The sequence below is a fragment of the Acanthaster planci genome, linkage group LG03 (genome assembly GCF_054643075.1).
Source record: "Acanthaster planci isolate LZ-2023a linkage group LG03, COTS_SCS, whole genome shotgun sequence".
In the NCBI taxonomy this organism is placed as follows: Eukaryota; Metazoa; Echinodermata; class Asteroidea; order Valvatida; family Acanthasteridae; genus Acanthaster; species Acanthaster planci.
Window position 1 is genome coordinate 23,348,604 of NC_141779.1, and position 26,040 is coordinate 23,374,643.

Sequence of the window (26,040 nt, forward strand, 5' to 3'; positions counted from 1 at the left end):
CCACAAGCCACTGTTACTTTGTCATCGCCTTAAAAAAGGTGTCCACCTCAACTTCAAGCTGCCTCCTTCAGAAATTTTACCACAGGGGCTGGGGAGCGGATGGGCTTGGACCGGAATTTCCGAATTTCCCGCCAAAATAGCTCTTTATGCTCAACCCAGGCCGGCTAAGCTACAGGGTAATGTGATATTCGGCTACATGTATATCACAGATATGAAGATGTATACAACCCTCGGTTGGGTGCACCTCTGAGGTGAAGGCACAGCTGAACAGAAATACTGGACTTCTGAAAGATGTGGGAGGGAATAAGCTATACATACGCCACTGTAATGTGCGTCACAAGAAGTTGCATCTTTCCTTTTTGTTCGTTTGCTTGCTTTGAGTGGATTTATTGTTGTCTGCGGTCGCTTCTATCATTTCAATAAAAGATCCCACAATGAGATGTAGCTCATCACACTAAAAAGAAGGGTGAAATTTTTAGGGGCTGCCAAGGGGCCCGCATTTTTCCTAGGGGAAATGAAAGCACATGAACAATCAGGTTTCACCTGATATCAACTTTGTAAAGAGGCGGTGGAGTGATAGGGGGTTACATTCAGACGTGGGTTCAAAGACTGTCAATTACTTCAAGGTCTAGGGAATGAAGAATTTTGAAAATTGAGATGGCTAACTCTGGTGCAAGTTACAAGAGAAGAATCTTGAATTTCCTGAGAACATCTTGTTACCACTCTTGTTCCGGTACGTGGCGGGGCGGTGCTACTTTTGTGTTATCCAGGGTGTACAGGTACCGTATGACGCGTCCAAAGCAAAGTAACAGTCTTTTCAACGAGCGCCCTCTACGAGATATATGTCTGTTTCCGGACTCGTTTTCTTGCAAAGAGATAGGTAGTCGTTCTGAAGCAAGGTTCCGCAGTGTCGAGGACCAGACTAAAATGTGACATCACACAGTCCAGTCAGACAGTGCAGTACAGTCGAGTCTAATCTAGTTGTACAGCGGGCCTACGTGGACTGGTTAACGTTAACATTCATGACATTACTGGCAGGCCATAGGCTATGTATTCTACCTCCATGGTTGGCCTGGTTTATAAAGAAATTAACAAGCTGGTCCAGTTATTTTCAGGAGGGACATCGTGGTGTTAGCTACCGCTAGGTAATTTTAAATGATTTGTGTAGTTTACAGCCTACGGACAACATTTGATGCCCCTGACGCCCTGTGCACAAATGAGACTTTTTGTCTAGCATATCACCAGTCATCAATATTGACGTCAATATTTGTGACCAAATTCACGACTTGCTCTTCAGTTGCGAATATTGACGTCATTATTTGTGACCAAATTCACGACTTGCTCTTCAGTCGCGAATATTGACGGCAATATTTCTCGACCAGAGAGCGAGTTGTGAATTTGGTCACAAATATTGACGTCAATATTGACGATTGGCAATGTACTTCCAGGGCCACCATACTTTTGCCATCAAATTGTCAAGTAGGCCTACTAAATGATAATCTTGATGCTGATGAAAACATCGGCTGGAAAGTCAAATCATTGTTAAATCTACTGGCAAGGGAGGTAGTAGATACTAGGTATAAATCTCTCTACAGTGAGTGTATGTGATTTATTCTTGTATTTGTTGACATTTTAGGAGGCCCTCTCGACACTGACAGCAATTGAGTTCACTTTTATTTTGTTTAAATTTGTTGTTTATTTGGCTTTGTACCCTGTGTCTATCACTATCAGGGGTGAGAGAAATCAGCTTTTTTTGTTTCGATGTTGACCCCGAATATCAGCTTTTGTACACCTGGTGTGTACTAAAGTATGGGGACTACATTTCAGCTTTTTGCCAGCTGTTTTCAGCATTAATTTTGAGTGGCCACTCACACCCCTGGCCTATATTCCCTGAAAAATAATAAATGGAATGAAATGACACAGAATCCCACCATCGTGACCGTGTCTTCTTTTACTTCCAGAACTGTAAAGTTTTAACTTTACAGATAGCTAAGTTACACAGCACATAACTGGAGTTTTGCTATCTCTATCGTATGAAATGTCTTAGCCCTCACAAATGTCTATGCCTTTATCTCTAGTCCATTCAGCACGTTTGGGATGTAGTTTGATGTCATATGGGCAATGGGGAGGATAGCTTTACTGAGTGGAGTGTAAATACACACTCCGCTCAGTAGAGCTTGGGAAGGTTTGTTTACCTTCAATGTTCACTTGACTTTCCTCATACAGTGTTGCCAAACCTCTTGTTGAAAAAAGTCAAATTTGGTTAGATGCTGGCACTATGTGCTTCATAATACTGTTGAACCTGAGTGAACAGTTTTAGTGTCATGAAATTTCATCGGATTCTAAAGACGGCGGCGTCTAGAAATTTGGCAAGAATTCAGCTGATTGTTCACTAGCATGGTGCACTTGAAAAAATTTCAGAAAATCTCAACATGATCATTAAAGAAATCATTTAAAGTTAATAAATTCTAAGAAATTATTATTATCTATAGGCCTAGTTACCTTAATCATAAGTTTGTTTAATTTTTTTTTTTGTATTTTGGACTCATTTTAAAAGAGTTCATTTTGCACTTCAGAAAAAAAAACAGAAAATCAAAAAATAAAGTTTCATCGGAGCCAGTACTCACAATTAAGAATTTTGACACAAAATATAGGTATTTTTATGAAAATTTGAGGTAAAATATTGTTGTGATAAGGCACTAAGGGCGAAAAGTGATTTTAGGGTACATCAACATTTAGGGCTAGTTTATTAAAATAATGAAATTCATGATATTTTTGCTTACCCACATCACGCAAGATTGCAGCAAGTGCTCACTCTTATTTGAACTTGTTCATCAATCTCGAGATGGGTACAGAGTTAATCCAATTCCACGGTGCAGTCCAAATTTCAATTGGCATTTAGCCTAATTAGTCCAAATTTGATTGGTTGCACTCCATTGATTTAATCTTCAAGAAATGATCAAATGTCTCATTCTTCTTATCCCTGTCATTGCCGTCTGTCGTGTCTGTGACCCCCGGTGCGTCTCTCCATCTGGTCATTGTATGTTGTCTTTCATTCCAGTAGATCTTAACCCCTCAGTGAGGTGAAGACCCAACAAACGTTGCCATCATGTGGGGGCGACTAACCAACATTGCACAGAATGTGCAGGACAGACTGGACACTGTGGTAGAGAACGTCAACAAATCCGTGCTGGAGGAGACATCAGAAGGGGTAAGGAAGGCCTTTCTCAAGGGAAATCTTGCCTTTTCTGTTTGGTCATATCAATCAGTGCCTAAAAGAAAAGCCAAACGTGACTAGCATCGAGGTCAACAAGTTGAAAATGCATTCCAAAGCTTAACAGAAATATCATTTCATGAAGCGTTGAGATCACTATCGCTATTTTTATTGATGAGTCATATGCAAGCAAAATGACAGCCGGGAGGGTTGCAGGAGCAGCCCTCCTGTCTTTGTACTTTGTCAAAATTTCATTCTCTTAAATTATTTGAAACATCAAGGAGCCCTGTCAGTATTGTGAATATATTACACTGGCTGTCAGCTGTCCTCAAAGCATCATACCAGGTCAAGAGATACATAGTTTAGTGATGTCGACCATGAGCCCAATACAGACATTTTTGCGAGAGATACTGGGACATATATAGTGATTATTCTGAGGGGATGCGGTAATAGTGGTGACAGTGCATTTACACGTGTCTTTGACACACGTGTGTGGCACATCAAAATAACTTATTGGTTGGAAAGTCATTTAATGTGTGCGTACCACCTACCCAGGGGCCAATTTCATAGAGCTGCTTAAGCACAAAATTTGCTTAAGCGTGAAAAAAACTTGCTCGATAAATCAAGTAACCAGCCCAAACTCCATGTGATGTATATTGTTCTGGGATTGTATTTAGCTGTTTTGGGGTTAGCATGACAATCGGATAGAGTTTGAACTGGTCACGTTTGTTTATTAAGCAAAGTTTTTTCCGTTTAAGCAAGTTTTGTGCTTAAGCAGCACTAAGATATTGGTCCCAGGAGTGTAGAGCCACTACAATGACAGGCTTCCAAATTTCCAACTCTGGTCTTTTGAGAGTTGGATTTAAATGAAATCTGGTTCTCTGAGTTCTATAAATTCACTTGAACATAACAATTAGAATTCTCCGTACTGAAGACGCCGTTGCTATACCTCGTGATTCAGGGCAAACTTTTGCTTAGTTATGTGAGAGACGCCTTGCACTGATACACTGTTTTCAATGGATAAGAAGGGCACAAAGGAACCAGTCCATTCCAGAAATAGTTGCAACAGTGTCTTTAGTCTGGGGAATTCAAATTTTTATGTTTATGTGCAATCAGATAACTCAGTGTACCAGAGTGTATTCACATTTAACTCGCGAAAAGGCTTATTACACTGTAGTATATACTCTTTGTGCATCAACTGTTATTTGTTGGCTTGGTTCCAACTTTCTGAATTCTTTTAAAAGCATAAAGGTCTTTGATGGTGATGCCTAAAATTTCAACAGCATGGCAAAATTAAAAACCAAAAACCAGCGATAAGGGTAACTCTGAAAATAAGTTGCCAAAGTCATGCGAGGGAGGTGTTTCTCTCTTTTAAGTCTAAGAAATATAAAATACATATAAAGTAAAAATTATTTACAGTGCAACTTTTATTTTGAAGGACACCTCGGTTGCCTCAGGATCAGGAGATGCCAGCTTCGCCTCTGCAGCTGACGCCAGTTTTGCTAGTTCCTCAGATGTCCAAGACCAGCTGAACGAACAGGCCAAGCTGCTGAGCCAGCTGAAGGATATGATACGACAGAAAGACAAGCAACTCCTGGTGAGAGATTGAGTGCCTTTTACATGGACATTTAAGTATGTTTTTTATTTCAAAGGTTTTGGTTTTTCCTCTTTGCCCAACTTATCCATGATGTCAAGAGGCTCCTCCCCAAAGCAGGTTGGAAATGGATCTGTCACTTTACCCTGGGCTCATTTATTCAGGGGTGTGAAATTTCTGCTTTTTAACAGATTTCTGCTTTTTCGTTGAATATGCCAAATTACCTTTTCTGTTTTTTCCATCGACAGGCCAGATTTTCTTCGTTTTTCCTCCTTGCACAAGTGTTGATTTTCTGTTTTGTTTTCTACCGACATGACGCGATGGCCAGGCCAAACCTTGCACGCCCTCTTTCAGACATCAAACAGTACTGGAGCTCCGTAGTGCACGCGACTGAATCTACCGTACATGCGAAACATCATGCATACAGTGCATACAATTCTTTGGGGGCATTATTCAGCGCGGAGCCAGCCTCTTGTGTAAACAGCGTCCGCGGACCATCCAGTCATTATGCTGTGATTGGCTACCAATGAAATATCAATATTCATATACAGTCGACTTTTGTTAATACGAGGGCCCTGGGACTTACTAAATTACCTTGTATTATCTGGACCTCGTCTTATGCGAAAGCTGCTGTCCTGCTCAACGTATGTATCACCAATCGACCGTAGGTAAAGCGTACATGTGTACAAGTATGCATAACTAATGTTATGTTATATAAGATACAGTTTAATGAATAAAGGCTTGTAATAAAGAAAAACGTTCAAATGGAGGAAGCGGAATTTCCACCAGTCATGTTTATTTGGAGCGATGCCATATCACGTGTCCCTGGCCCCGCACACCGTGATGAGATCCAAATGCACGCACGTAGCATAAGTACATTAACTTTTTAGTTGGTAACCAACACCAGAGCTGCGCTTGTTGCACATAAAAATGGGAGGAAACCAGCTATTTTTGGTGTGGACAGCAGAGGGTGAATATCGAATTTTACTTTGGAAAGGCGTGTGGGTTTGGTGAAAAATAATTTGCGAGAGATGCACTTCTTTCTTCAAAACTTGTGATTATTATTTTCTTAAACATTTTAGGACTGAAAACCATGGTTTAGTCATGATTTTCTTAAATTGAGAATTTATAGAAATGTCAAAATCGGAAGGGGCGATATTATCATGTTACGGGGGGGGTTAACGATTTTCTGCTGGGGTGGGCAGTTCTTTGGGCCAGTTGTTTGGTTACGGAACAAATTTTTATTAGTTTCCTGGGGGGGACATTTTTGGGGGGGTGGGAGAATCAAACGAATGATTTCTTTTGTTCACTACTGTCCTAAATATCGTAGCACTTTTGGTGGCACTCGCTTATGTTTAGGCGGTTTGAGAACTGCCTCAAGGAATTCCTATGTTGGTTACGGGAACCGCAAACACCCATTGTTCGTCTCTTGCAGCACTGGACACAAACAGCTGATTAACAAGTTGCCTTTAAAAAGCTTGTGCTAAATAGACAGATAACAATAGATTTGCAATCAACTGGTGTGGAAAAAATGCTGGTCTTAAACCGAAATCCCGTAACATTCGAGCTCGTATTACACATTTTTTCCCTCATGGGAATGTGCACAATTCAGTCAGGACTGGCAAATATGCTTGTCTAAACCAGAGTCTCGTCTTACCCGAGATCGTATTACCAAGAGTCAGCTTTATATGTGTCAGTTGGACTGGTTACAGCCGTTTCTGCTCGAGCGGAAGTAGTGACTAACAAGGTTCACTATAACTCGTGGTAGCACACATTTCACTCTAAATTTGCGATTGAAAAAAGGTTAAGAAACTTTGCTTTCACTGACAGAGGGCTTTGTGACAGCTGACGCGGGGTGCACAAAGTGTTTGTGTCATGCATTATTGGACGGTTTTGCATCATTTGGTACAGCCTATCATACAATTTTTGGACATAAACTCATCGAAATGTCAGTGCAACACAAATGTGCAGTTGTCCAAAGAGGCTCTGACTTGGAGACAGTCTTCGACAAGACTGATCCTCAAGTTAAAAATCCATGGAAATGGACATAAATGGAATACACAGTAGATGGGCAAGCAACACAATCCATGTTGGGAAAATCCAAAAGAATGGACATCCAATGTACATTCTTTAAAGAATCAAAATTTTGAAAACGTGGTTAGATCAGGTGGGAAAAGGGCCAACTCACTCTATATACCTAGATATTTACAATTTTGGTCAGCCAAATATGGAGAAAATGTAAAATTAAAAATATGCGTAGCCTAAATTGCATGAAAACAAAGATCAACCGTTGCACCAAGAGGCTGTAAAATGTACCACAGAGCATCTACAGGAACATTTCAAATTTTTCCCTGGGCCCTGAAGCGGGCCCCGGACCCTGCGCCATATATGCTTCGCGCTTTGCGCTCACGATTTCAGCAATTTTTTTTAAAGTTCCACTCACACCCCTGGTTATTGCTTTCAGAATCAACTTAATTCCAATAATATCATGTCATGGTAAGGTCTGGTAGCTGCTAGACTTTAACCCAACTTAGCTGTCCGTTTTTTCTCTTTCAGGAAAGCAATGCCAAGTTTTCCAAGTTCAAACTGCAGGCAAAAGCGAAGATCACATCGCTAACTAACCAGATCGGAGAACTCAAGAAAGGAGGAGCTAATGCACAAGGAGAAGAAGGAAGCTCAAGTGCCAAAGTAGGTATTTAAAAAAATCTAGTGGTGTAATTTAAGGATAACTTGTATTTTCATTGCATCGGGCCACCAGAAATGTGATTTTGAATTAAGGCATCATTTCAAAATTCCTATCGGTTAACTGTTGGACAGGGCCATCCAACTGATAAATAAATAATAACAGTGACTTGTGTTGAGTGAATAATGGAGGGGGGTGTTGCTCCACCGAAACCACATAGCCTTGGGAGTAATGCAATGTAGAGGCATTTATCGGTTAGAATTGGCCACTTGAGAACACTTCACGTGATAGCCAACCGATAATAAATGTATCGGTCGGACCATTCTGTCCGACAACTACCTGATAAGAAGTTTGAAATGGTGCCTAAAGGGATTCTGATTACCATCCAAATTCTCGATGCTGCTGGATCTTGTACAGTTGTTGGCAGAGTGGTACTTGGAGGCTTTTTGGAGCTTGGAACAGTCCCACGTGTTGGATCTTGCTACACTGAGTGGTTCGCGTGGAGCAGATTTCTAACTAAGCCCAAAAACGATTAAGGCTGTTTCTTCCTCCGGCATTTGCTGTTGGTCTTACGTTAAAAACTGAACAAAAACTGCTGTTTTTCAAAGGACGTCTTTTCCTTGCAAACAAGATGACAGATCTTTACTTTGACTATCCAATACAGCTATCTACTTTTCCCAAAATTTGTATTATTAATCAGAAAACTACCAGAATTAAAAACGTTTATTGTTCTTAGCAAGTGATGCCTTTTACACTAGAAAATGTGATTTTTGCAGTGGTTTTTATCATCTGAGGGATCAAATTTTGAGATTTCATACTCTGCGAAAGAGGATATTTGTCCTCAACTGTACATTTTGTGCTCAAAGACACAAGGAAATCCAAGTGAATAGATTGCAGGTATAAGAACTTTTTACTTCTTGTCTTAAAAGGTTCATTTTTTTTTTGGCAGACTGATGGAGCTGATGACCAAGCCACTCGCGGCAAACTCATTGTCCTCAAGAAGAAGCTAGAGGAGAGTGAGAAGGCTCTCTCAGAGAACTCGGCACTCATCAAGAAGCTGGAGCACTCAGTAAACGAGAAGCAGCTTGTCATCAATGCCCGAGAGAAGCAGCTGGCCGAAAAGGGGCAGATGATCACCGAGATGGAGGACGGGGAGCGGAAGCTGCAGGCTGAGCTGCTGGAGAAGGAGAGAATCATCGAGAAGAGGGAGGCGGTGATTGAGGCACTGAGGAGTGGCGGGGTGGGCAGGGAAACGGGCAGTGGGAAGACCGGAAAAGATGAAGCTGACCAGGGTGCATCTGAGAGCCGTCCAAGGATAAAGGAATTACAGGTTAGTGTGATAGCATGCAACCATTCCATGTTTCAACTTGGGAAAAAGCAAGTCGCTCCCAAGCGGTTTTTGCTTATCAGGCCAGTGTTTATCTCCAGTTTCCTTGACATGAAACAACTGTGAACCCCCCTCTTAGATAGGATGCCAGGCCATTGTAGGTTGCCTTCCAGCTAATGCCCATATCCATTTATACTCCTGGGTAGAGAGCGGCAAGCGGGGGTTAAATGCACAGCTTGCCTAAGGCCAAAACGTATGGCAGCTAAATTCAGACCCCTTAAAAGCCTCTTAGTTGGGAGTCTCAAACCTAAACCACTAGGCCACCTGCACCCTCATGTCTGCCTCAGTACTTGTCCTAGTTCGTGTGGTAAGTTGAAGGGTTCGTTATTCGGGAAAATTGAACAACCCATCCAGTTCAATAAAACCCATGAATACTCAGTCTGAAAAATTCAGTGCCTCTGCTGACAAGGTAGCACACTGTGACCCAACGTTTGTGGGCTCTGGTGATTTGATTCTGAAATAGCGTATTTTGAGAGGTGTTGTGCGAGGGCTTGTGAGAAACTTTACAAGCCATACCCAGGTGGGATTCGAACTTATGACCTCCCGTTTGCCAAGTGCAGATGTCTTACCATGTCACCACCGAGCATGCTGGTGTTGGCTGGTTGGTTCGCATTTCATAATCAAACGAGTGTGTTTAAGTCAAAGGAAGGTTTGTAACAAAAATGGTTAGAGTTCTTGGCACATGTTGTTTTTGACTCCAACGTCAGATAATGTTTAGGAGAAAGGATTTTGGAAGGACATAAAATGCAGGCAATAGAGCACCGAAGTGTGACGTCACTGTGAACCAGAAAGTGCAGTACAAACGAATGGAGTACGCACACGTGTTGGTTCACGCGCTGGTTCTTGCACTAATGCCTTTTTACACGCTAATTGTGCGTGTGACATATTCACTTCGGTACTCTATGGAATACTGAGTTCAGTATTTCATAAGATGTTCTGATAGAAAAAAAGTTTACTGTGATCCATATTAAACTCTTGCAGGGAGTTTGTTGTGTTCATTGTTTGTGGATGAAGCACCCATATTGAATTAACTTTTGTTAGGGGCTTTGGGATTTTTTGGATACTTTTTTCTCCTGTAAAATGTAATTGATTAAGAAACCTTTGAGATCTTTGTTAATTTGTTCTTCATTTTTTATCCGCCTACAACTGGCATCACAACTTCTGTTTTATGTGCATTTTTATATGGATAAAATACTGCCAGTTGACACCTCACCACCCCCCCAAATTTCCCAGGACCAACTAAATGAAGAATCGTCCAGGGCTAAGGAACTCTATGCCCAGCTTGTCTACAAAGATAAAATGGTGATGGAGCAGAACAGTAAAGCCTTAGAGCTTGAACAACGTGCCCATGAACTGCAGGAGCATGCTAAGGATAAAGATGAGGTCATTCAGGGTCGGGACAAGGTCATTCAGGTTGGTTGGGTGCTGGTGTGGTACACTGCTCTCCGTCTAAATTCTTCCGCACTCCGCATCCTGTAACCAGTCTTGCTCTTGGTCCAAGCTTCTGGCCACCATCTTTCTTTGTTAATCTGGTTTGGTTTCCTGCACCGTGAAGGATTTTTGGCGGATGTAATAAGTGTTCCATAGAAACAACTTGAATAGCGAATGAGGGTCACTGGGGTTATTTTCTCAGTTTCCTGCAGGTTACATGTATGCTAAGCACTTTAATATGCTAACTTTTCTTTTATGTGTATGTCTGTGTGAATTCATGTTTTATATTACCTGCCAGTTAGCACATGCTTCATTCACGCACCTGTTTGTCTTGTTCCCCGTCATGTTATCTGAACACTTGTTTGCTTTTTTGTCAGCTGATTCTGTTAGCTCTCACTTTAAAGACCTAGTTTTTAAAGTGAGGAAATACACAGTTTTAAAGTTTCAGATTGGAGAAAATATGGGTACTGAAACTGACCGTGTTTCTATAGCAGAAATTGCAGAGAAAAAAAGTTTGTGTACATGTAAGCTCACCTCATCACATTTTTAAAATCCAGCAGCATTCACTACTACGTCTCTCACCTAGATTTTCAGTCTGTCACTGCAACCATTATTTCCAGCAATGTCACCCCAGAGAACATCATCACCCACAGTTGTTCGAGCCATGTTAAGAGATGTCTGTTTGCTCTGCACTTCAACCTTTGCTGAGTTTGCTGTGTATTTTGTGGCAAAGTTCTTGTCCAACATTTGATTCCAAAGGGTTAATTTCTATAAAGGTGTACTCATTCTGTCATTGAAATGGGTCACTCGGTGTTTCAACGAGTTATGAAAATAACTGTCTGTATCAAATGCTTGTGTTTTTGGTTGAAGGTCTTACAAGCAGAGTGTCGGCAGAAGGAGCAAGCAATCGCTGATTTCAACAGAGTGCTTGACAACATGCGTGAGAAGATGGAAGGCACAGATGAGAAGATCAGCCAGCTGACTTCAGAGCTTGAGCAGCGGGATGCCACTCTTGAGGTGGAACGGCAGCGCTCGGAAGCGGAGAAGCAAGAGCTGATCCGCGGTCACCAAGAGATGATGGCGGAGGTGCGGGCCGTGGCCAAGCAGCGGCAAGGCCAGCTGGAGATGTTACAGACGGAACACCGGCGGGAGGTGTCCCAGCTGGTGGGGAGTTCCAACGATGCTGCCACCAAGGCCCTGGAGAGGAGATGCCAAGAAGCCGAGGAGATCCTTGCGGGGAAGGTTCGTGTCTTGGAGATGCTGCAAGGCGAGATCGGAGAGAAGGAGAAGCAGCTCCTGGAGCAGGGGACCACCATCAGATCCCTGACTGAGAAACTTCAGACTTATCAGGATCAGTTGCAAACCCTTCAAGAGGACTTTGCCTCCCATGAAGAAGGTTGGAGGAGAGAGAAAAGAACCCTAGAAAATCAAATTGAAGACATCCGGGAGAAACACGAGACCGAGTTAACAGAGAAGGCAAATGCTGTGATAACTTTGCAAACAAGTCTACAGGAGTACGAGACTGCCTACAATCAGGCAAGGACACAGTGTGTCGAGCTCACAGAGAACCACAACAAGATGCAGTCAGACCTGGAGCAGGCCCGTTCAGAACTGGCCCAGAGCAGGACAGAACTAGAACAAACCAGGACGGAACTGGATCAAACCAGATCGGGCCAGTTGGCACATGAAAAAGCAGAGATGGAAGAGAGACAGGCTGAAACTGAGAGACTACAGCAGCAACTCAACAAGAAGGATGAACAGATCAGACAGAATGAGGAGGAGATGAAGGAGCTGAACAAGAAGGCAGAGGCCAGGTTCATGAAAGTAAAAGCCCAAGCCAAAGCTAAGATAAAGTCCCTCGAGGAAGATCTTGAAGAACTTAAAAAGGTAGCCATCTGTCAGATACGTTTTTCCTTTCACTCAGCATTTTGCTGTTTTCATGTTCAACTTTATCCCTCTTGTCTCCCTGTTTTTCTCCCCACTTAATATTTCCTTATTCTTCTCTTTCTCAAACTGAAATATCTCTCTTGAATTTGAAAAAAAAATTTCCCCCGAACTCCAGATTCTTTTTAAATGCAGCAGGATGCAACAGTGATCAAAGGTTTTTTGTGTGTTGGCAGTTTTAACAGTCAGTACAAGGAAAGCATTGTATCTGCTTAGTTCCAAAGTTGCCATGTATCCAGGACACAGCACGATGCCATAAAATCCACTGTTGAACCTTTGAGATCACCCTGTTACAGCAGTCAGAGGTTAAGGCCCAGTATACTTTACTGCGCTTCTGTGCATGTCTTTTCTCTTCACACGCACATGCACATGGTATCCTTATCACCCAGGCGGATTCCATGGCAGAGGAACTCAGTGACCTGAAACTCAAGATCGCCGAGTTAGAAGAGGAGAAGGGAAACTTACAACTCAAGCAGATGGACTTTGAGGAGAACACTGCTCAAATTGGTGAGTCCAGATAATTGTTTTGAGATTGCTGTGTGTTTCTTAGATCACAGAGGTCGAGGATTACACACGACAAATAGAATGTATTTGTAGTTATTTATATCTGGCCATCCAACAGCACTTTAAAACCAATTACAGGATGATCATGAGTGAAGAAGACAATAAAGTAATGTTCAGTTTTAGAGGTGGGAGGAAAACCCCGGATAAATGTTTTGGGGATTACCCACGGACTCAGCTAGGGACTGAAAACCCAATCCTCATGTGGACCGAGCCAGATTTGATCCCGGACCGCAGAGGTCTTACCACCCTGACTTACCAGATAAAATGTCGTGCTTGTACTTACAGTTCCAATCAAAACTTGCTGAGCATTTTTGAAGATTGCAAAGACAATTTGAAGACAATATGCCGGAAAAGAAAAGTCTTAAACTGACGCAAGTCTTTATTCACTGTGGTGTGTCACAGTTGTGTAGTGACGGATTACTTGATTTATACCTGTCCGTGTAGTAACATTGAAAGAAGCCTTGAGTAATCTTGAAGCCAAATGCAAGAATGTCTGTGAGGAGAAAGACGAGCTTCGCAAGATGATTGAGACTCAGTCACAAGAACGGCTTGAAGTGGAGACCAAGGTGGAAGAACTGCAGTCTAAGCTAGACCAGGTAGGAGCTGTTGGGTCTGTTCCTTTGTCGTCACAGTCGTGTTTTCCCAACAAGTGGCTGCCTAAACTGATGTTGGCCATTGGTACAAAAATGAAAGAATAATTCCCTAAGTGTTAAAAATCCCAGGCAGCTATCAGAAGACTGGATAATAATGCATGGACTAAATACGAAATGAAAATAAGACCCAATTTAAAACTCAATTTTGAATGAATTGGAGATAAATTGAAAACCAACCAATAGGTGATATTTCTGCAAACTTTGGCCACCATACAAGTTGTAAGCAAATAGTGGTCTATAAAAACAAACAAACTCCAGTTTGCATTTGTTCACTTCAGGTGACTGAGGGGTAAAATTGGTCTGCAAAATATTTACCCAAATCTGTGAAATGTCTCTTTATCTTTTGATCACCTTGGGATTACTTTAGACAGTTTAGGCAGAAACAACTCACTTTCTTGGTCAAGTCTTTATAGAGAAAAATATGGACAGGTTAGTACTTCATGTATAACATTGTGGATGCTTTCCATCCCATAGATGGCCAGGTTTAAGACATTTGTGAGTAACCTGAGCCTTATCCATAACAAAGTGATACAAAATGTTTGAATTTAAAGCCCCCATCTATTATACCCCTTGAGTGGAAGCATCCCCCATCAATTGCGACTGCAATGCTTGCATTCCTAGTTGAAAGGAGACTCCATTACTAGGGAAATAATGCCCTCTCTTAGTCCAGCTCGAAGCCCATGCCTAAGTTGTCACAGTTTCATATGATTGCCCTATCAGTGCAGACCAGTTGCATGAATTTGACTTGTCGCAGTACATGTACTTACTACATTCGTAACCTGACTGTTGGTTACCAGTGAGTAGCCTATGTATAAACTACAGTAGCGTAAGGTGAATGATTTTTTGGGGGCTGTGACTTTACATGTATATGATATGAGGAATGATAATGTAGCACCGAAGCACAGAAATGGCTAAGCATGGAAAATGTTTACTTGACAAAACAGGTTACCAACCAAACTGGCATGCAATGTACAATGCAATCAGTTCTTAGCGGATTTCTTGCCTATCAAGTTATTTGCCAAAGCAAAGTTTGTCTGCTTGGCATCTCCATGAATGCCAAGCCAAGTCCTTGTGTTCATAGCTTCATATTCCAAGCAGCTGTGCGTCATTAACTGTCTTGAACGAAATGTTCCCTGCCTTCTAGAATCAGCTAGAATTTGACCACCAGCAACAGGACAAGATGGATGCTCTCTCGGCAGAGCTGTCCCATCTCAGGGAGCGGCTCTGCGAAGCAGAGGACGCCCGCGACGCTGAGATGAAGTCTAGGGTCAGTGTCGAGACCAAGCTTGTTGAGCTGAGCGAGTTTAAGAAAAGTGCCGAAAAACTCATGGTTAGATTCAGAATAGTAGTATGTGTGCAAAGAGGCATTGTGCTCTTGTCCACGTGCGTGACCTGAAACCTGTTGCCCTTGTTGCTAACAATCATATTGCTGTTGCTAAAAAGAACACATTGAGGATCTGAGGAATATTAACCAGCGCAATGGCTAAGGTAACTTTATAAAGCAAACTTACATGCTTGAATGGAAACTGACTGCATCACTCTAGCACAGAGCCATCAAGACAACAATATCGAGACCGCACTTGGTTTCAGCTAAATTGATCGTAGTGCTCAAGTCAGCTAATGTACAAACATCCAGACTGTTTCTCAGCTGACCTTGGCATAGCATTTACCCATGCTTAAGTACTAAAGGTGCATTAAGTCAACATAACTTGGGGCTGCAAAAGAAGCCATTCTTGTGTTCAGAATCACTTTAGCCACGGAAATCATTTTTGTGAGTCAGTGTTACGTCGAACCAGCCTGTATCAGTACACGGGGTTGGTTTTGTGAAATAAACACGTTTTGTGAAATTTTCTACGGTAATAGTAAAGATGGTGACCGTGCTTGCTTGAACAGAAGAAATGAGTCACAAAATGAGATAAAAGGGAGGGTTTAGAAGATGAAGTGTGTAGTTTGGTTACCATTTCATTGATACTGCCCTCCAACAGTAACTTGCCTGAAGAACAGTCTCCTGCTGTGAGGATTTGCCCAGGAGTCTACATTCAGACATACATACGCCCTCTTTTGGCGATATTTTGGTCTCAGTAATGGGTTTGCTTCGCACGTGGGCAACAGTGCTTTACCTTTTGTTCAGATTTTTGCACGATACTCGTTTGTGTTTGGTAACTATACAATGTAATAATTTTGTTGCTTAACTTTTTCACCAGCAGTTTATGGCAATGAATTATCTCATGATTATTCTCATATAAAAACCTTTAGGTTTTGGGGTTTTTTTTTTACCATATTCATCAAAGTTGACTGATGCTTAAGCTTCATTAGTACTCTGTCACCCTTTCCCACTATTCTATTAATGCTTCAATTTCCCCCTTTTTATCCTCATCCTTATCTCTCACTATCTTTGTCATTTTCTGAAATACTGACCTAACCTTCCCAAATCCATCACAATGTAAGGCTTGGTTTAACAAAGTTTGACAGATGCACTTCTTGTCAAGCTACCGCTATTTCGCATGAGGCCAGCGGGCAGTTTTTTGCGGATTGATGAAGTTTGGAAGAAACAAATTGGAACTAATGTAGTTAAAATGAATATTCTAAAAGGATCCAGGAAATGATTTTTTCTTCGAATCACTTTTTGTGTATCTCTGTACTCTTCTTCCATGTATGAAGACTGTTTGACATCTTTTTTGAGTTATGTGAACTGAACGGTGCACTTTTTGAAACATTAAAAATTGACCAAGCATTTCTGGACAAGTGAGGGAGCTTTTGCTTTGATGTAAATCCAGGAAGACCTGGTTCAGGTTGCATGTTTTTATGTTCAAATTGTGAACCCCAAATTTGCTTTCTGGGAACCTTTCTATGAAAAGGATTTGGCTGGATTATTGCCATATACTTACACAGCAGTAAAATGCCAAAGGAAATAAAATCTGCCATAGCAGTGGTAAAAAAAATAGAAATTTTCTGTGCACAAATCAGTGCAACATTGAGATTTATTGCCTTGAATGACATAATAGTTCTGCTCATGAATATGCAAATATGCATTAGCATAAAAAATAAAAAAAAAACATCAAAATATGGGTTAACCCTAACCCTCCTCAATCCTTCACCTGTTGGAGGATTGAGGAGTGTTAGGGTTAAAATTGCAAAACAAAAATTGAAAATGAGGTTAATTGAAACCCAAAGATGCAATTTCAAGGGTTTTTAGTAAAATTTATAAAAATATTTCTATTTCCTGGTTCCTTTAACAGCTAACCCTTACTCCCTAGGCATCATGTTAAGAACCTTCTTGTATCCTCCAAAATCTTTCACTGAGGAGGAAATCAGGGGCGCATTCTTTAGGCTTGGACTTTTGTGGGACATCACACCTCATTGATAGTAATAGTGACTGGGCGTTGGTGACCTTTGGCAGTTTTGGGTTATGGTTAGCACTTGTGTAACAGTCGTTTTACTTATGGAAAAATGGATAGGCTGGAAAACTATTTGATTGCCAAAGTTACAGTTGCTTTCTAATGTGGGGTTTCTTTTCATCGTATCCGCCCCGAGCTGAAGTGCACCCCCATTCGGTGAAAGAAAGACAGGTGGTTACAAGCGGTTTCTTGCACGTGTTCTGCGTGGACGCAAAGAACATACAGGTTGCAATAATTAGTTACACGTACTCAGCGTCAAACGCGCATCTACTTGCGTGCCTCATGGTGCGCCTATGCGGCGAGTACCAAAAAACACGCCCTCTTTTGTTCCGCTCAGAGCGGATAATTCTTAAAAATTCAAGGTTTTCATGTAAAGCATTTACGAGTAAAAATGCATTCTGGCTTGTTCTTTGTATCATCAGGTGTCACAGGAAGAAAAGATTACCTTGTTGAGTGAAACAAGGAATGATCTTGAGAATGAGCTTGGAAGGTTGGAAGCACAGCGAGATGAATTGAAGGAGGAGAAAGTTGCCATGGAATTGAGGATGGTACAGTTAGAAGAGGAAAAGGATGGTGAGAAAAAGTAGTTCTCCTTCACCGTGAAACCAAAAGAAATTGAAAGAGATTACTTGTACCTTCATAATTACAGCTTTGTCTCCATTTAGGAAAGTACAATTTGGAATGACTTCTTTTACTTGTCTTTTCATAGTTTTGTCCAAACTTTGGAATGAGACTGCTCTATTTGTATGATTTATGCTGTACGCAGTGTTCAGTTGAAACTTGGATCACGTCTTTATCCTGTGGTATTGCTGTAGCGGTCCGGTCCTTCTGCAGTTGTCAGAAGGGTGGAGATCCGTCCGCTAATTCAGGAGGAAAGGAGGGGCAAAACCAGACAAAAAATGGACTCGAGGCGACTGGGGCTTGATTCCCTTCGATTTAATCCCAGATGTCAATCAGCAGTGAAATTGTAACCCCCCAAAAAAACTCTGACGTCTAAAAGATTGCCCAAATAGGTGTGAACACTAAAGCCAACGGGAAAAGGGCTTAAGTTATCCCACAAGGACCCATCTTGCCATGACTGCTAGCCCACCAAGGTGCAGGTCTCAAGCGTGGGAACTGATACGGAAAAAAGCCCTGAAACGTCTCAAGTCCTGCCAAAATGTAATACAGTGTAAGTGACTTCCGGCTGAAAGGGCGTGGCTTTGAGATAGCGTATTAAGTCTGCACACCACGGGGGATGCTCATACCCATGCATTGATCTTGTGCCAGAGACCGGTAGTTCACAGTTGATATTCACATCAAAAGTAATTATCTCACGGGGGAATCCCCTGACCCCTACATTGCTCGGCTGGCATTTAATGAATCTGGTTCCCTTGCCACCACTTACAGGTTTTGAGCAGCAAGCACACAGCCTCCAAGACACCGTCCAGCATCTTAAGGAGACCATGCAGAGGGAGCATCTTCCCTTGGCCGAGATGGAGCGAGAGAGGGAGGCCTTCCAGGAGCAGGTCAGAGCTCTTGAGAGCAGCAAGGAGGAGGTACTGAGACAACTGGAGGTGGACAAGGTAGCAAGAAGCCAAACAGAAGTAGGTTCCATCTTTTCAATTAATTTTGTTTTCTTCTGGATGTGATTCGAAAAATAAACTGAGTATATCATTAGGAAAGAATTAACTCCATTTTATCTTTCTTTGGCATTTTCACTGGTTCTGTAGAGTATTCAAACAGCTCATGCGCAAAATAAAGTGCATCTTTGGCCAGGTTAGAGCATCAAGGAAGACCGAAATGCTTTGTAGAGAATCAAATTGCCACAGGTGTTGAGACGTTTGTAAAGGTACTTTTTTGGTCGCTGCACTGTTGAGCAAGTGCAAGAACAGGACACCCCATGTTTCTTCCCGAGTCTCATTACTCAAGCAGATCTTACTGTTTTTGTGCTGTCTTGTTTTTCAGGCTGAGTTAGATGCTTTGAAGGCATCCAAAGCCGAGATTGAGACTAAGTGCAGCCAGGTACAGCAGCAGCTTGAAGACGCCCAGGCTGAGCTGGAGAAGGTGACGGCTGAAAATGAGAGGGTTGAACAGGTTCTGCAAGATGAGGTATACTTCACATGTGGAATGCTTTCAAGTAGTGTTATGTTCCGTGCATCCAGTAAAAATTCCGCTCTTTGACCTTAATTTTGCTGTTCTGACTCTCCATAGTCTTCTTGTTTTTACTTCAGAAGCGATGCGATTTAATAATGTTTGATGTTGATATTTATTTCTTAAATTGCTTATTCAGACAAACCGCATGCTGGATTTGATGAGCCAAATTGACAGCCTTCACAAGGAAACAGAAACCCTTGGGAATGAAAGAGACAACCTTTCACAAAGACTTTCTGACCTCCAAAACCAGTTTGACTACTTTTCAAAGGAAAAAGATGAACTCCGGGCAAAAATTCAAGAACTGGAAGCTGCCTTGGCCGAAACGTCGACGAGACTTCAGCAAAAGGAGGATGAAGTAAAGACGTTCTGCGACAAGTTTGCATCCAAGGAGACAGATGTGGCCGAAACACAGGTCAAACTAGAGGAGGAGAGAGAGAGGTTCGCCAGACTTGTGGAAGAGAAAGGCAAGCTGGAGGCAGACCTAGATTCCTCCAAGATAAATCTAACAGAACTAGAGAGAGTACTTGAAAGTCAGCACTTGAGGTTTACTGCTGAGAAAGGAGAATTGGAGGCTACCCTTCACAGCAAAGAGGAGGAGCTGCTGGAGATCACCAACTCTTGCCAGCAGAAGGAGAAGGAAATAGCAAGGCAGTCACAGGCCATGGAGGACAGCCTACAGGAACTGTCCTCTATGCGGGAGCAAATTACAGAGAGGGATTACAGGATTGGGACTTTGGAGAACTCGGTCAATCAGGCTGAGCGGGAAGTAGAGGTCCTCCGAGAAGGGCAGTCAGCTGAGGGAAAGAAGACGGAGTCCAAGATGGCTTCCCTTCTTGGCCAGATCTCCGAACTGGAGTCTGAAATAACAGAGAATCAGAGGACAATCACTGAACAGGACAACAGATTCCAGGATTTAAGTTCTCAGTTTGAACAAAAGTCCTCTGAGGCAGAAAATGTGATGAGGGAGCTGAAGGATTCCATCAAGAAGCTCTCCCGCCAGGTTGAAGAGAAAGAAGGCAAAGTGGAATCCTTACAGGAACAGCTGATGGCATCCTTACAGCTTGTGCAGGACAAGGAGGCCTCCCACCAAGAGCTGATGAGAACAGAGAAAGAAGCATTTGCCACAATGCAGACTGCTCTGGCTTCTGAAATAAACAACTTGAAGGAATCCTTTGGAAGCTCAGAGGCTGAAAAACATCAAGCAATTGAGGAGGTAAAAAAGAAGTCTGCATCTTGTGAAGAATTACAAAAGAAATTGGATGCTGCTGTGAGGAACTTAGAAGAAATAAATGATGCCTTAAACACAAAAGAGGAACAGGTAACAGAACTTCACAAGATTCACGAAAATCTTGAACACAGTCTTGAAGAAAGACAAAAGGTCTTGGACTTGGAGTCAACATCCCGTCAAGAAATGTTGACCTCATTTGGGACGCAGCGAGAACAACTTGAGAAAGAGCTTCAGGAAAGAGGGCAGTTCATCTCGTCATTGGAGCAAAGTGTTGGAAAACTAACACAGGATGCAGAGCAGCTGAATCGACAGTGTAATGATCTCAAAGATCAGCTTCAAAATGCTGCTGAAGAAATTCAGTCAAAGAATGAAAGGGAAGGGATTCTCATGGCAGAAATTGAGCAATGCAGAAGGGACGCTCAGGAATCTCTGGAGATGCTTCAAACAAAAGAAAGGGCGTTGATGAAGCAGCTTGACATGCACAAAGAAGAAGCAGGCCTAACTACAAAAGAGAGGGACAGGTTGAAAGAGGAGCTGAGTGCATCAAATCTGGAATTGGAAACACTGAAGGAATCCCTTGGAACCCAGGTTATGGCTGTGAAAGAAAGCCTGCAGAAATCCTCTGCAGAAACCAATGAAAAGCAAAGGGTAATTCAAGAGCTTGAGGAAGAACTGGCCAGGAGAAGCAAAGAGTTTGAAGAGGAAATTCTGCCACTGAAGGAGTGCCTGAAAAAAGCAGCAGTAAAGGAGCAGCATGCCAGTGAAGAACTCTGTGTCAAGGCTGAGATGATTGAAGATCTGACACAGAGACTCATCAGTAACGAAGAGAGTTTTTCAGAGGAGATTCAGCATCTCAAAAAGACAGTTCAAGATCTTTATGCCAACTTGGAAAGATCTGCCCTTGAAATTGAGACCAAGAACAACCTGCTAGAAGACATAAAGATGCAGATTGAAAAAGGGGATAAGGATATGGTTGCAAGGACTACAGCTCTGAAAGATAGCTTTGAGCAGTCTCAAGCTGAAACAGCCCAACTGAGAGAAGAGTTGCAAACTAAAGAACGTGAGTGGACCCAGTTGAAAGGGGACCTTATGGAGAGAGAAGCTGTGATGTCTGAAGAGATTGCCACTTGGAAAGAGAAATACGAAAAGATTGTACAAGGCACAGGTGACTCCATGAAAGAGATGAAAGATAACAATGCACAACTGGTCAGTGAAATTGCTTCGCTTCAGAAAAACCTGTCAGAAGTCTCAGAGAAGGCATCCACCACAGATGCGTCTTTGAATAAAAGGGAAGATGAACTCAGGAATCTGAACCAAGAGTTTGAGCAAAAGAAAAGTGAATATGAGTCAAGGATATCATCACTGAGGGAGAAATGCAAGAAGGTACTCCATGAGCGGAATGAGTTAAAGAGCCTTCTCGCAAGCAAGACAGAGGAAAGTAAGACCCTTCAAGTGGAGCTTGAACAACAAGCCAAAGAGATGTCGGACATTGCCGACTCTCGGACGGAATCCGAGCAAACCTCTTCCAACAAAATCCTCCAGATGGACAGGGAACTTGAGCAGAAATGTCTCCTTGTTGAGACTCTGAAGAAACAGCTTCTTGAGAGAGACGAAGAGTTCAATGCTGAAGTCAGCTCCCTCAACAATAGCCTGTCAGAGTTGAGCGTACAGGTGCCAGACTTGGAAGCTGCCCTTGAGGCCAAAGAGACTCAGTTGAAGGACCTCCAGGAGCAACTCCAGGACAAGGAAGGCCGGCTGAGTGATCTTAATGAGAGCTTCTCGGAGCAGGAATCAAAGCTGTCTGCATTACAGGAGCAGCTCATGCAAGAGCAGGAGAAAGTCACAGTGGAAAGGGTTCAGATGACTGAAAGTGCACCAATGTTCGACAGGCAGGCAGAGCTGGAGACCGAAAATGCTAAGTTGAAAATGGAAATAGAGAGTGGCAAACTGCGATACGGGAAGCTGCTGGTAAAAGCCAAGGAGATTAAGGCAAAGTCGGAGCTGGCTACAAAGGAAAAAGAAAGGTTTGAGTCTGAATGTGCTTCTCTTAAACGCGCCATTGAGCGGAGGGAGCAACTGATGGAGATCATGAGTGGAGATAGTGAGAGAGAAAAATTACAGCTTGCGTCATTAAGAAGATTGTTAGAAGAAAGAGGCCAACTGTTGGCTGGAAAGAATGAACAGCTGGAAATCATGGTTGAGGAAAACAACCGGCTTCAAATGAAATCATCATCACTCACAGAGCAACTCGATCAGCAACTTGACAAATTTAATGTTGTGTCTACAGAGAGGGAAAGGTTAGTTTCAGAGTTGTTCTCAATACGGCCGTCACTTGAGGAAAAGGAACATCACCTAGCACAAGCAAATCAAATTATTGAAGAGTTGAAAGCTGCCCAACGAGCTCTCGGCAGCAAGCAGATGGAAAATCTGAGCAAGATGCAGAGCCTGCAAGAGAGCACCGTTCATCTGGAAAGCCAACTGCAAGAGCAAGAAGCTTTGTTAGAAGAGGCTCGTCTGGAAAATGAGTCATGCAGAAATGAAAAAGAAACATTGACCTCTAGATTGGTGTCAGTGGAAGAAAAACTCCAACAAGCACACGCTGAGATAAATAACCAAGAGGCTATTATCCAAACAATGCAGTCTCAGATGCAAGCAACTCAGGAAGAGAATTCCAGGATGTTGAAGGAGGAGCTACAGAAGATTCAAGAAGAACTAGAAGGCGAAAAAGAGACAAACAGAGACTTGATGAAACAGCTTAAGGACTCTGACAACGGTCATCAACAGGAAATCGAGCATTTGTCAGATATCAAAAACAAATTGGAAGCACAGCTGATAAATGCCAAGGTGCATGATGAGGAACTACAGAAAATTCAAACAGAGCTGAATGGCGAGAAGGAGAAAAATGCAGCACTTGAAGAGCACTTTGCCAAAGCAGAGAAGGTCCACCAGCAAGATCAGGCGGATTTATCCGCAACCATTAAACAATTAGAATTGCAAGTGGAAGATTCGGAGTCACGTCTGCAGTTGCTGACTGAAAATGCCGAAAAGATGACGCAGCTGAAGCGGCAGCTTGAGCAGTCGGTGACAGAAAGCAGGGGATGCGAGGAAAGTCTGCAGTCTGAGCTGGACAGAACAAAGGAGATGCTGGAAAGCTCACAGAAAGAGAGAGAGGACCTGGGACAGCATTTGTGTGAAGTGGAAGACAAAGAACTCTGCTTAGCTTCCAAGCTGCAAGACGTAGGCCAGCAGCTGATGCAGGCTACTGAAGAGAAGAAGCATCTGCAGCATCTCCTAGACCAAAGAGCTGAGGATGACCAGCGACGGGATTCTGAGGTTAACGAGCTCTTGGCTAAAGTGGCTCAGATGGAGTCAGACAAGGCAACACAGCAGGAAGCATTTGAGGAGAGAAGTGGACAGTTGAATGAAATGGTGTTGTTACTGGAACAGAAGGACAATAAGTTGTCGCAGTTGCTGAGAGAGAAGGAATCATTGCAGCAGTTGCAAACCAGGGAAGATGAAATTGCTTTGAATGTCAAAAAGTTGAACGAGGAGCTGATTGAAATGAGAGATAAAAACGAACACCTCCAAAGAATTGTTGATCAGTGTGAGATGAAAGAGAGTGAAGCGAATACCAGACATGAAGAACTGTCACAGCAATTAACTCTGGCAACTGAAGAACTTCAGAAGACCAACAACAGGAAAGATGCCATCCAGAGGCAAAATGAAAAACTCAAGGAGAGACTGACCAAGATCAATGAGGCCAGGAAGAAGTTGGGAAAGGAAGTTGAAGAGCTCAAGCAAGAAAAGCAAGAAATGGACGGACTGGTGAAAAAGAAATCCGAAACAGAGTCCCAGTTCCTGGCCATGAAGCAGGAGTTTGAGCATCTTAGACAGTCAAGTGATCAGAGTGTCTCTGAGTCGGTGAATTTGAAACAGGAACTGGAAGCCACTCGGGACAAGTGCCACCAGCTGATTATGGATAACGAATCTCTGAAAACAAAAGTTTCTGAGCTGGATAGTGTCAGGACACAGGCTGCAACCATGGAGGCCCAAAGGCAGACTCTTGCAGATGAGAATGTCAAGTTGTCCAAATTGGTGCAGCAGCAGCAAGACGGTATTGATCACCTGCAGTCCAAGATGAAGCAGCTCAAGTCTGATCTGGCTTCTGCCAACAGCCAGTATAGCAGTTCACAGGATGACTTTACAAAAGTGCAAACCAAGTTAAACAGAGAGATTGAAACGTGCAGTTCCAAACTCCGCAGTGTGGAAGAAGATCTGAGCAAGAAAACTGTTGGTCTTGAGAAGTTGGCAAAGGAGTTTGAACATGAGAAGCTTGACAAGAGCATCTTGAAAGCTGAGAAAGAGGAGGTGGAAGTGCTCTTGGACAAACTCGACCAAAAGAACTCTGTCTTGGCTGAGGAGCTTGCAGTTGCTAAGAATCAGGCCAAGACAGCACAGGATGAGGTCCAAGCCCTGAAGGTGCTGGAATCAAGGCTAACAGCATTTGAGTCACAACATAAGGATTTGTTACAAGAGAACAAGGATTTGAGGGCCCGGAATGTTCATCTCTCCCAAGAGAATGAGGAGTTCGTAAGAGAACTCCAGGAGTACAGTGATCAGATGAAAGATGCACGATCCACCGCTGCTGAGCTAAAGACTGTGACCACAGATCTTGAAAATCTCAGGAGGCACCTTGGTGAACGGGAGCATGTCATCATGCAACTACAAGTAGCAGGCACCGAGAATGAGGAGAAGCTCACCCAGCAGAGCACAGCTTACAAAACTCTGGAGCAAGACAGAGAGGAGCTAGGGGAGGAACTGGAGAAGCTCCAAGGGGAACTGGAGACCTTCAAAGTGGAGCGGGACCACTTGAGAGGGGACTGCACTCAGCTCCGGGTGGCAGTGGGGAGATACAAGCAAGAGAGCGAGCAGCTCGGGGCGCAGCTGGGGGTATTGCAGCAGCAGGTGCAACAGCTGAGCGCCGATAACGAGGGCTTGAGGCTGAAAGCTCACCAGGAGGGAACAGTGGACCAGCAGCTGAGGCATTGGCAGGAGGCTTTTGAGGGAGTGAGGGCAGAGCTTGGAACAGTGGAAGCAGAGAAGCTTCAGGCACTCCAGAGCCTTCACCAAAGAGAGATGAGGTGAGACCTTTTCCAGCTCAGCTACTTCATCACAGAATAAGAGTAGCATTTAATTCATTAGCTTCCACTTCTTTGTCCCTAGTTTAGTTACCATTAACCCTAAACCCTAAGTGGTTATTTTAGAATGCACTTGGAGGTTTCAGAGGTTTTGGACAGGATTTCGGAATGAGGAGCCCAGCCACTGTTACTTTACATTTGACTTGGTGCACAATATGACATTTGTTTATTGCAAAGTGGAGTATTTTGGAGGATTCCTGAAGACTCATAGTACCAATGCCCTAGGGATAAGGAATAAGCTAATGAAAGAACATCTTTAGTGTATTTTGGTTGGACAATATGCTACAGGGGCTGTGTTACTATGGAGTGAAGTTTAGTTCTGAACCAAAGCCCTGCATCTTGGATGAAACAGCCCCCAGCTCCAGCTGGGCCCCAAGTGGAAGGTTTGGTCACAAAATAATGCAGTGAAATCTGCCAATTTAATGTCACTCTATTGCTGGAAGGCATTTGTCACGAAGAGGGGCAAATAATGATGGAAACAGTAACAGACAGAATAAAGCCAACTTTGATGTGTTGAGAACAGATTGTCAGAAATTCCCCTGACCTCTGATCACTGAAAAGATCACCGGTTCTTTTCAGAACTACACCTCTTCTGAAAGAAATCTGTCCA

At 42.9% G+C, this 26,040-nt stretch overlaps 1 protein-coding gene across 7 annotated transcripts in view; it reads left to right on the forward strand.

The window, feature by feature from the left end:
* Positions 1-935: 935 nt before the first annotated feature.
* The window catches only part of LOC110973060 (uncharacterized), a 33,700-nt gene continuing 8,595 nt past the window's right edge, over positions 936-26,040 (forward strand). For 2 of the 7 annotated variants that reach the window (XM_087134397.1, XM_022223520.2), the window contains exons 1-14: positions 936-1,145; positions 3,065-3,211; positions 4,653-4,811; positions 7,365-7,496; positions 8,441-8,821; positions 10,112-10,291; positions 11,180-12,196; positions 12,643-12,760; positions 13,262-13,413; positions 14,615-14,800; positions 17,291-17,441; positions 18,258-18,454; positions 18,816-18,959; positions 19,141-25,373. In XM_087134397.1, coding sequence (XP_086990523.1) covers positions 3,110-3,211; positions 4,653-4,811; positions 7,365-7,496; positions 8,441-8,821; positions 10,112-10,291; positions 11,180-12,196; positions 12,643-12,760; positions 13,262-13,413; positions 14,615-14,800; positions 17,291-17,441; positions 18,258-18,454; positions 18,816-18,959; positions 19,141-25,373 — 9,152 coding nt within the window. In that variant the 5' untranslated portion in view covers positions 936-1,145; positions 3,065-3,109. Of the gene's footprint in view, positions 1,146-3,061; positions 3,212-4,652; positions 4,812-7,364; positions 7,497-8,440; positions 8,822-10,111; positions 10,292-11,179; positions 12,197-12,642; positions 12,761-13,261; positions 13,414-14,614; positions 14,801-17,290; positions 17,442-18,257; positions 18,455-18,815; positions 18,960-19,140; positions 25,374-26,040 lie in introns of all 7 variants that reach the window. The other 5 variants (XM_022223516.2, XM_022223518.2, XM_022223517.2 and 2 more) reach the window with 4 other exon arrangements.